The 11,497-nt window shown below is 46.5% G+C and overlaps 1 protein-coding gene across 1 annotated transcript in view; it reads left to right on the top strand.

Annotated features, from left to right (window-relative positions):
• Positions 1-1,865: 1,865 nt before the first annotated feature.
• DOK5 (docking protein 5) overlaps positions 1,866-11,497 on the top strand; it is a 158,665-nt gene continuing 149,033 nt past the window's right edge. Inside the window, exon 1 of the mRNA XM_039230028.1 lies at positions 1,866-2,214. Coding sequence (XP_039085959.1) covers positions 2,149-2,214 — 66 coding nt within the window. The 5' untranslated portion in view covers positions 1,866-2,148. The remainder of the gene's footprint in view (positions 2,215-11,497) is intronic.

Genomic DNA, 11,497 nt, shown 5'->3' with positions numbered 1-11,497 from the left:
CATTTCCTTCTAGGTCCTTATGCGTCAACTCCTTCATTCTTTGTTTCTATGATACTGTTGATTTTGTCAACAAATGATGTGTGGGACAAATGCCTTCCATGAATACGTCTATTTCTTGGCAACTGTGGACAGTATTCTTTTTTTTTTTTTTTTTTTTAAGTTCTAAGCCTTCAGAAAGAACTCTCCACGTGGTTATCATTTCATCCTTCTTTGGTGAGAGACAGAAACTTAAAACATCATTTGTATCAAAGAGCAACAGATGACAGAGCTAAGGATTTCGTACACAGGGTTCCCCTCCCTGGAAGTTTACGTTGAGTCTCCCGCCGGGTCTCAGTCCCCCCCACACACTTGTGGGTGATGCCCTTCTCCGCCTGACACTCACCAAACCAAAGTGACTCACAGCTTGTGTTCCTGGTGAGAAAGGGAGGAGTCATACGATCTTAGAGTTGAAAGGTCTTCGGATCTGATCAAGTCACATAGTCCACTCAAGAAATGAACCGTCTTCTCCACAGCTCCGGCCAGAGAGCACTCAGCCTCGGTTTGGTCACCTCCAGGGAGCAAGTGTCCATTTCGGATGTTGTCTTTTTTAGCTTTGTGGATAGGGCAAAGGGTTAGAAAGTAAGGACTTCTGCCCCCCCCCCCCCACAGGGGTTTGGGGGCTACAGGCCAGGGTCTGCCTGCAGAGCTGGGATTACACATACCTCCCTTCAGTCCTTGTCCCTTGGGACCTGGGGCAAGTCTGAGTTTGTCGGGCTGTCGTTTCCGTAAAATGTGCAGGATAATACGCACCTCGTTATTCCTTTAACGGGGTTAGGACAATGCCTCGCAGGCTGATGCCCAGTAATCGGCAGTGGGTATCAACGGAAGCATGCCTCGGGAGGGTGGTGCAGCAGGGGCAGCGAGGGTAAAATCGATTCCCCTTTGGATCTTAATCCATAGGCAGAGTCTCCTTTAACGGTTTTGAGGGTGCGCCCTATTCCTAGGCTGTTGGGGCATAAATCCGGGCTGGTATTTACAGAAGGAGGGGTACCTACCTCACGAGGACCAGGGGAGCTTAAGTGAGTTAATCGGTGCCTAGGGCTTAGAGCCATGCCTGGCACTAGGAGTTTATCAAGCTCCTGCTCTGGGCCAGGCTTCGGGGGTACACGCATTAGTGAGGCCCGGTGTTAGCCCCTGGGTAACTTACATTCCCGGGCGGGAAAGACAGGCTCAAACAAGGAAAACGTAGCAAATGGTGTCACCGAGGGCTGGGTCCGGGGTGCCAAGGAAACCCGGGGAAGCTCAAAGGTAGCTTCAGCCAGGGCAGCACCCCTCCCCGCCTTTGCCAAGGTCAAGGCAAACCATGGCAACACCACCTCCTCAGACGGCCGCAGCACAGAGGTATAGACACGGGCGCTTCTCAGGAAAGGGCTGGGGCTGAAGGGAGAGGCGGGGTCGGCGGCGGCCGTGAGAAAGTGAAATTTCCTCTCCTCCAAAAATCGGCCACGGAGCGGGAGGGGAGGGCGCGCTCTCCCGGCTGGCTGTCGGCAAGGTGCGGGGGCGGGCTGGGCGCGCTCGGGGCCCGGGGGGGGCGGAGGGATCGAAAGGGGGAGCGCGCCGGGCCAGGTGGGCGGGAGAGGAGGGGCGGGGCGGGGCGGGGCGGGGGTGCGAGCGCGGCCGAGGGTGTCCGCCCGCGGGGGGCCGCGGCCGGGCGCTGGGACCCGCGCGGCTCCACCTCTTCGTGGCGGTGTGGGGGGGGTGCGGGCCCACCCGCCCCTCCGCCGGCCCCCTCCTCCCCCCGCCCCCCTCCTCCCCCCGCCCCCCTCCCCCAGGGCCCCGGGAGGGGGCAGGGCCGGAGCCCTGAGCAGCCGCCGCTCCTCCTCCAGGCAGGCCGGCTGATGAGTCAGCTGACGCCGGCGCTCCAGCCCCGCGGCGCTGCGCGCTCCGCGCTCCCCGAAGCGGCTGCGCGCCGGCCGCCCGCGGTCGGGCTTCGGGGGACAGACGAGTGATGCGCGCCTTCTGAAGCCGCGCCGAGCCGCCGCTTCGCCCGTCAACTTTCTCCCCGCCCCGCGCCCCGCCCCGCGCCGCGCCTCCCCCCGCCCCTGCCCCGAAACCCGCCCCAGAGCCACTCGGGGTGCGTGCGCGCGGGTGAGGGTCACGGCTGTCCGGATGGCCTCCAATTTTAATGACATAGTGAAGCAGGGGTACGTGCGGATCCGGAGCAGACGCCTAGGGGTGAGTGTCCATCGGGGTTTTTTTTGTTTTTTTTTTTTTTTTTTTTTTTTTTCCTTTTTTCCTGCTCGTGCGTCCGATCGCCCCGCGCCCCGGAGGCTGGAGGGAGACCCCCGGCCGGTGCCCGGCGCCCGCGGCTGCGCTGGGGGCCGGCTCTCGGCGGGTCACGGAGCTATCTTTATCCCTCGGATGACTTGGCTTTCTCTCGGTGGCCGGACTGGAGCCCGTCTACTTGGAAATAAATATTTCTCGGTAGCCAAGGGAGAGCGGAGAAACCGGCCGGGGGTGCCGAGCCTGCCGGATGCCCCCCCACCCCACCCCCGTGCCCCCTCGTCCCACTCGCCGCCAACTTAACTTTTCCAGCCGAGGGGCGGCTGGCTGAGAAAAGGGGTCAGGCAGGCGCGCTCGGGGTGAACGGGGCCAGTGACCTTCTGACCCCCGGGGGAGACGGCTGCCAAGTGCAAGGTCTCTCCGGGCTCCGAATCCTGGCCGTTGACCCGCCTCTGACCCCGCTGTTGGCAGAGGCGGTGTGGCCTGGCCAGCTTGGGGTGCATACCCGAATCTGGATTCTCTGGTCCCTGGCGCGGGCGGTGGATCTCTGTTGCTGGAATACACGTTGGAAGCCCGCTGGGAAGATTGTTTAGGGTGGAACGTAATCCCTGGCACGGAGTAAGTGCGCCCTAAATATGGAGCACAGGAATGAATGAACCCGAGCGCACCTGTAGGGGACGGATATGGGCACAGGGATGGTTCCGCTCTTAAAGCTCTCTCTCTTTTGCCCCCTTCCCCCTTGCCCTTCATTGCTAGGACTTCAGAGAGAACTCATTCTGCTTCTCTCTGAGACTGAGTGATGGTGAAGGAAATTCTCCGGAGAGGGGGAGCATCCTGGAATGATTTTTTTTTTTACCCCCTGATTTCAAGCTACCTCAACGATACATTGGTCAAGTATCACATTGGTCAAGTATCGTTGCTGGGTTTTGTTTGTAGTGTGTGTTTGGGTGTCCCCGTTGGGGGGCGGGGGCAGAAAGTTGAGTAATGTCTGAAATGATAATATCAGCAATGATGTGCAATGGGCACACTGGGAGAACAGTTACAGTGATACACTGAGTGTCTTTCCCTATGTCGTTGGCATCTTTCTCTTACTTGGTCTTTGTACTTTTTTACGTGCCAGATAATTTTACTGACAACTGAAAAGAAATCTCGCAGCGGTAATTAGCTAGGGAGGGTGGTAGGAAACATCTCTAATTATAAAAACTCTTGCCTGATTTGTTTTGACCCTTTGCTTTCTTGCTTGCTTTCTTTCTTTTTTTTCCCCTGCTGGTTACCTAATGTTTTAGCAATTAGGTCCTGTGTTATTGTGAATACATACACATATAATTAGTAAGAAATGTAACCGAGCTAACCCGTCCCTATCAGCCCTGTGCAAGTTTCCTTGATCTTTACCTCTGTGCAAATATTGTCTTCAGCAGGAGCAGCTATTGTTAGGGTGTTTAAGCTAGTGACTCCTGCGCAAAGGGCAAGAAATAACAGGGGCTTTATATTTTTCATAACCTATGGGCCAGCCGAGTTGTTACCATCTTCAAGGGTGCATTAAAAAAACGCAATTCTAATTTTAGACTTACTCCATCATGTCAGTTGAGGAAATTGATAAGAGACATCCTTTCTGTGTTAGGAAGCATTCCACATGGAATAAGACATGCATTATTAATGCGCAAAATGTGAATTATTCATAAGGATCGGAGTTTATGCCAAATGGTGACACGTGGTGATTTATTTGAAAGACTAGTTACCATAACTTTCTAGTTTATGGTAATTGAGATTATTTTCTATATTATTACAGCTGACATAATATGGTCCTATATGGGTGCCAATGTTTACAGACAGATACTTGGAGCAGAAGGAAAGGAAATATAGTTTGGTTTCTATTCATTGTATATTTTACAGTATATTGGATGCCAGCGAGAAGTCTACTTTTTCAGGAGTTATTCATTTTGTCTGCATTAACACTCGAGTAGATTTTAGAGTATCTATGGAATGATGATTATTGCTCATGGAAAGGTCAAAGATACAGCCAGCAAAACCTGGTCTTCTTTATTAAACACTGGTTTTATCACCAGTTAATTTTTTCCCCCAGTGATCTGATGATGTAATTGATTTATATGAACTCAAGGGGCTGATCACATAGTTGTCAGAAAACACTGCAAACTGAAGTTACTGCAAGTTAGGGGGGAGAATGCTTCCAGGAAATGCATAGAGACCCTCTGTCCAGAGTGAGAAATGTCGGTGGTATTAGTCTAGGCTGCATATAGAGTAAAATAGCACATAGCATGTGCGAGTCTCAGGCAGTGCTTGGGCAGCAGGTCTGGTACACAGTAGGCGCTCAAACGTGCATGTTGAACTATGGGGTGATACATGACTTTGTGATTCAAAAGCTTCTTGAAGAACTAATATGACATAGTAGTTTTATTAATGGAATCCAGACAAATGTGTGTGGATTAGAACCATGTTTGGGAGGGTTTATAATTAAACAAGAAAACACCATTTCATGGTGAGCAGCTGTTCTGCCAAGAAATGCCCCCTCAGATTTGGAAAAGGAGAAAAGAAAGCCAGTTTTGCTTCTATTACTCATTAGCTCCATGTCCTTGACCCCTTTTGTCCTCATTTTTCTAATCTGTGCAGTGAACACTGTTTCATGATATTGGGTGCATTGACTAAAATGATCCCTATGAAAAGGTAATGAAAGCACAGCATTGATTCTGATTATGTTAAAATTGTTTGGTAGAATCAAAGGTGAGTTAGGGTTGGTGGAAGGAGAGCGGGTTTGTAGATATCTTTCTGTCTACAAGCGTCCCATGGCATAAATGGTTTTTCAGATCTAGATGTTTTCGTCGGATGAAGTTTTTACAAATTCTGTATATTTAAGTGATTTTACTTAATGGGACAGGAGACATTTTAGGACTGTCTCCATTCAAAGGGATCAAAGAGAAGCATTCACTTTTAGTTGAGGTCTTCTATAGTTGAAGTGATTAAGCAATCATTATATGTACAGACTTACTTTTTCATGTAAACATCAAAAAGCTTAATGAAACTCACCTCCTTGAACTCAGAAGTCTCAGTATCTTCATATCTTCATATCTTCATCTCCATTGTTCATGGAGTCTCAAGCTGTGCCCTGGGCATGTGTTTGTTCAGGAATGTCTGGGCCACAACTTGGGGGACTCTGACGGGGGGAAGGGAACAGTTGTCTACACTTATCTGGCTAATCTACCAAAGGCACTAAAAATGTATTCTTCGAGGGGTGGTGAATCAGGCGATTTGCACATCATTAACCTGACTAAGTGAATGGCTTAGAGAGTGTCCTTTGACTGTCTTCACTTGGTTTCTTCCTTTGCAACAGAGAGAATTTCCAGTCAGTAACCACCACGCAAGCCTCAGTGTTTAAATTCAGACCTGTTCACGTCACGTACATGCAGTCTCTCGATTACCCGCCTTTAAATACATTCCTGATGCTCGTGTACACCAGGGGCCTCTTCTCCTGTCTAGCCCACCTCCTGCCTAGAGGTCTAAGAGCCTCAAACTTCATGCATCCAAACCCTTGATGGTTCACCCAAGCAGCTCGTGGAGTCTGCAGCTCGGCCACTAGAGGTCCCAACATTTTAGTCGCCCTGGTAAAAATGAATCCAGCAAGCAATCAAACGGCAAACAATCAAACTTTGGGCACGTTTCTGTCTTCTCTTATCTCTCTCTGACAGCCAGTCCATCAGGAGATCCTCTGGCCTCTGTCTTTGAAATATATCTACAGTCTGTCTCTCATATTAATCATCCCTTCCACCCTGGTCCAAGTCCCCATCATCCCCTCCCTGTAGTATTGTAATAATCTCCTAATTTGTCTCCCTGGCTGCTCAGACCACTGATGCCTTTCCATGCAATTCATGGGAAAAGCCTTACCCTGGGTTTGGAGTTCCTGTCTGACTGAGAACTCTTCTTCTCTTCCCTCTGCTTGGAATGCTGTTCCCCCAGGCATCTCTTCCTGGCTGGCTCCCTCATCTCCTTCAGCTCTTTCTTCATATGCCTCTTGCTCACTGAGGCCTTCCAGAGACTTAATTTTATTTCTTGCCTCCTCCTCCCCCAAGCCCTTCCATTTCTTCTCTCTTGACTTATCCCCTCAAGTAGTGGTCTGTTTATCTTATTGCCTGTATCCCCCAAATAGCACAGGAGGCTCCTTGAGGGCTGTGACTTCTCTTTCTTTTCATTAGAGCTGAATCCCAGTGCTGGAATGGTGCGTAGAACTTCATCAGCAGTCTTCTTGCCGAAGATTTATTGAGTGAATGAATGAATGGATCCATCAGTGCGAACTGGTTTGAGAGCACACCCTCTGACATGAGACTGTTAAAATCCTAATTCATCGACTGATTATGTGACTTTTTGGCGAATTTTTTTTAACATTTGTGAGCCTCAGTCTTCTGTAAAAATAAGGAGACTCATCATACCTGCTTAACAGATGATCCTTACAAAGAGCTTAACACAATGATTTGACACAGTGGAAACCTAATTAATGTTTGTTACTCGTCTTTCTTACTACCAGTGCTGCTAGGGATGGTGATGTTTAGGTAGTTATTATGTTTACTGCTTCTCCTGCAATAAGCTTTCATCCTCCAAGAACTTGCTGTTTGGTTTGGAAAACAAACTTAATACCTATGTATTAATTAATGTACAAGCACAAGTATTGCTTGGTAATGATGCTAGGCATAGAAAGAACATTTGCCTTTGTAAGATTTTTCATAATCCTTAGATAAATGACAAAGATAATCAAGGACGGAGAAACCCATCGCCATGAAACTTCAGTTTGAATGAGCTCATCAGACTAGGGGGAATCTCTGTTAATTTGGGGATCTTTCTCTTGGCTGGCAAAGACTGGATTTGAAACATGGGTTAGTTAATGGCCAGATTTTAGGCAGAATATTTTCTTTCTCTTTTGTTTCCCTGTTTGACTTAATCCACTGTGCCAAAGCAGCTATAACATTTATAGAATTATAAATCTTTATTTACATAGTTTTTGGATCTGTAGGTGATTCATAGAGAATCCACCGTTTTTGTGGTACCTGGACAAAGTTACAGTCATAACATCAAAATCCAACCATTCAGTGAGATATAGGGGTCACTCTTTTTCATCAGGACAAAGAGGCTTTGGGGTAACTTTGCAGTGGTGAAAGTCCTGGTCATATAGACTGAATACACACGCCTAAATCAGGACCACTCAGTGTCCTCGTGTGAATCAATTTCTACAGTTTCTGTGTCCGAAGTGCTTTTCAGCTGGTATTTTAGGCATCTTTAGTTAATGGACCGGGTGGATGTTACGATTAATTGTGCATAAAGCCAGCCTTTCCTCATCCTCCCCGAAACTGATTTAAGCCAAGAATGGCCAATTTAGTGACTTTGTATGTAGACATGAACCAGATTACTGATGTGATGATTTTCCCCACATCTGCCAATATATTTTTTTTTGAACATATTCATCATTGACAAGAAATATTTATTTTTTAAGTAGCTTTGTAAGTTTTATGGAATATCCTTATCTTGGGTATTTTAAGAATTTAGTTTTCATTTGGGCTTTATTTGCTTTCATTTTTTAAAAATCATTCATCAAAAACTTATTGAGTGCATTCTAGTGTTAGGATAGGTAAACCATCGACAGGTCCCCTCTCTATCCCCAAGGCTTGACGGTCTATTTTTGATCTTGTATTGTTAACGTGAGATTAATATATTCGCTGTACTTAAGGCCGAATTAGTCTGAGCAAACAGGTCAAATATTGAAGCGCAGTGATCTGTGCAGAAGTCTCCCTGTTCTGTTTTTGTGAAACAAGGAAGGTCACATTTGATTTTCCTCTTACTTCGGGAATGTGATTCGAGTTGGGTGGAAATAAAGCCTTTGGAGATTCTAAGCCGGGAAGAGATTCTGATGCTTCCCTTCTGCAACCCCTGTTCCTCTGAAATTCAAAATGAAATTGTGAGTGTAGAAATGCCACGGAAATGTGTGAACGTTGAAGTTAAAATAGCTTCTTTCTAGGATGCAGATGGCTAAATTTTGAGTACGTATTGAGAAGCTGATCTTTGCTGAGTAGTTGGGGGACTATCTTTATTTTACTAGTGTTCTAAGCCTCTATTCACGCCCTGGTTGCCAGAGAACATAAATGTTAGCTTGTGTGTATTATGTTTTTGAGTGGATTTCTTTAAGGAAGCCTTGGGATAGGATGCAGGTGACTTTTCTGGGGTGATGCTTCATAGCTTTGATCAGATTCTTATGGAGGTCTGGATCTGCCCCTGTGCCTCTCACCTCCCACCCTCCACAGCTTCCAAAATATTAAGAGCCACTGTCTCATTTTTTAAAGGAACATTTAAAAATTTTATTATTTGTTTATTTATATTTTTAAAAATTTTTTATTTTTTTATTTTTTAAATAGTTTATTGTCAAGTTGGTTTCCATATAACACCTAGTGCTCATCCCCACAAGTGCCCTCCTCTATGCCCATCACCCCCCTTCCCCTCTCCCCTCATTTATTTATATTTTTATTTTAGAGAAAGTGCATGCATGCGAATGGGAGGGGGCAGAGGGAGAGAGAAAGGGAGAATCTTAAGCAGGCTCCGTGCTCAGTGTAAAGCCAGACTTGGGGCTCGATCCCACAGCCCTGGAATCATGACCTGAGCTGAAATCAAGAGTTGGATGCTCAACCTGCTGAGCCACCCAGGAGCCCCTGTTTATCTTTATTTTATTTAATTTTAATTTTATTTATTTAATGTTTATTATTTTTGAGAGAGAGGGGGAGGGAGACAGAGTGCAATCAAGGGAGGGGCAGAGAGAGAGAGGGAGACATAGAATCTGAAGCAGGTTCCAGGCTCTGAACTGTCAGCACAAAGCCCCATACGGGGCTTGAACTCAGGAACCATGAGATCATGACGTGAGTTGAAGTTGGATGCTTGATGGACTGAGCCACCCAGGCGTCCCTATCTTTAGACAATAGTAGGTTCACATGCAGTTGTAAGAAATACTGCAGAGACCTCTCCTACGCAGTTTCTCCTGATGGTCACATCCTTGATATGTGTAGGACAGTAGCACCACCGGGATAGTGAATTGGTACAGTCGACAGACAGAACATTCCTTCCCCACAGCTCCTTTATGTTGTTCTTTTATAGCATCCCCTCTGGTTCCCCTTCCCACGGCCCTAAAGCCTTGGTGAGCACTAATCTGTTTTCCATTTTTATAATTTTATCATTTTGAGAATATTATATAAATAGAATCATGGGTGTGTAACCTTTGGGGATTTGGGGGAGGATTTCCTTTCATTTATTTTTTACTCAGCAGAATTCTCTGGAATTGTCATGATTGTCATGGTTATCATGGTTCATTCCTTTTTTTTTTAATGTTTTGTTTTAATTTTTATTTTTTTTTTAATTTATTCTGAGAGAGAGAGAGAGAGACAGTGTGAGCAGGGGAGGGTCAGAGTCAGAGGGAGGCACAGAATCTGAAACAGGCTCTAGGCTCCTAGCCGTCAGCACAGAGCCCCATGTGGGCTCTCACGAACCGTGAGATCATGACCTGAGCCAAAGTTGGACGCTCAACCGACTGAGCCACCCAGGTGCCCCATGTTTCTTTTTTTTGAGAGAGAGTGTGAGCAGGGGAGGGGCAGAGAGAGAGGGAGACAGAGAATCCCAAGCAGGCTCCATGCTCAGTGCGGAGCCCAACATGGGACTTGAACCCACGAATCAAAGGATCATAACCTGAGCTGAAATCAAGAGTAGGATGCTTAATTGACTGAGCTATCCGTGTGCCCCCTATTCTGTCTGTTATAGCTAAATGGTATCCTATGGAATGGATGGACCATAGTTGGCTTAGCCATTCATTTATTAAAAGACATTTAATGTGATTTCCAGGTTGGGGCTGCTAAAGCAGATATAAATGTTTGTGTACAGATTTTTGCAGGAGTAAAGGTTTTTGTTCCTCTAGGTAAATGGCACTGTAGGGAGTGCTACTGTTGGGTGGTATTGGTATTTGTGTGTCTAGTGTTTTTAAGAGACTACCAAACTGTTGTACAGTTTGTGCCATTTTCTGGTCACACCAGCAACATATGATCTGGTTTCTCTGCATCTGTACCACCATTTGATGTCACCAATTTTTGGTGTCCTCACTATTTTTTATTTTAGACATTCTAATGTCTGTGTAGTGATATCTCATTGTGGGTTTGGTTTCCATTTCCCTAATGGGTAGCAGTGTTGAGCATCTTTTCATGTCTTATTTGCCATGTAGACCTACATTTTGGCAAAATACCTGTTTATGTCTTTTGCCCATTTTCTAATTGGGTCGCTTGTTTTTTAACTGTTGAGTTTTGAGGGTTCTTTATATATTCTACATATCACTACTTTCAGGCATGTGGTTTTCAAATGTTTCCTCTCAGTAGGTAGCTTAGGTACCCACCTTCTAAACAAGTTCTTTCAGAGCAAGAGTTTTTTTTTAATGTTTGTTTATTTTTGAGAGAGAGAGAGAGCGCGAGCGCGCGCACACACGCGCGCATGTGCGGGGGAGGAGCAGAGAGAGAGAGAGAGAGAGAGACAGAATCCAAAGTGGGTTCTGTACTGTCAGTGCAAAGCCCAATCGCATGGATTGAACCCATGAACCTTGAGATCATGACCTAAGCTGAAGTCAGACACTCAACCAACTGAGCCACCTAGGCCCCCCCCAGAACAAAAATTGTTAACTGTGATGAAATCCAGTTTATTCCTTTTTTGCTTTTGTGGCTCATGCTTTTGGCACTAACAGTTTGTCCAAACCAAGATTCCACATGTTTTTTTTTCTAGATGTTTTATAGTGTTACCTTTTACATTTCGGCCCATGATCCATTTTGAGTTAATTTCTGTATAAGGTGTGCTTTTAGGTCTAGGTTCATTTTTTGCCTACGTATGGCCAATTGCTGCAGCACCATTTGTTGAAAAGGCTGTCTTTTCTCTATTGAGCATATTTATGGGTTTCTATTCTTAAGTCCTCTATTCTGTTCCACTCCTTCGTATGCCTGTATATGTGCAGCAGTATGTCTGTGTATGTCTACATGTGTGGCTATACAGTAAGTCTTGAAACAGGGAAGACTGGGCGCCTGGGTGGCTTAGTCGGTTAAGCGTCTGACTTTCGCTTAGGTCATGATCTCGCGGTTCGTGGGTTCGAGCCCCACGTCGGGCTCTGTGCTGACTGCCAGCTCGGAGCCTGGAGCCTGTTTCAGTCTGTGACTCCCTCTCTCTC

This window comes from Hyaena hyaena, unplaced genomic scaffold (assembly GCF_003009895.1).
Source record: "Hyaena hyaena isolate Hyena2069 unplaced genomic scaffold, ASM300989v1 scaffold_42, whole genome shotgun sequence".
In the NCBI taxonomy this organism is placed as follows: domain Eukaryota; kingdom Metazoa; phylum Chordata; class Mammalia; order Carnivora; family Hyaenidae; genus Hyaena; species Hyaena hyaena.
The sequence above is the reverse complement of the archived record's forward strand: the minus strand, read 5'-3'. Positions and strand labels throughout refer to the sequence as shown.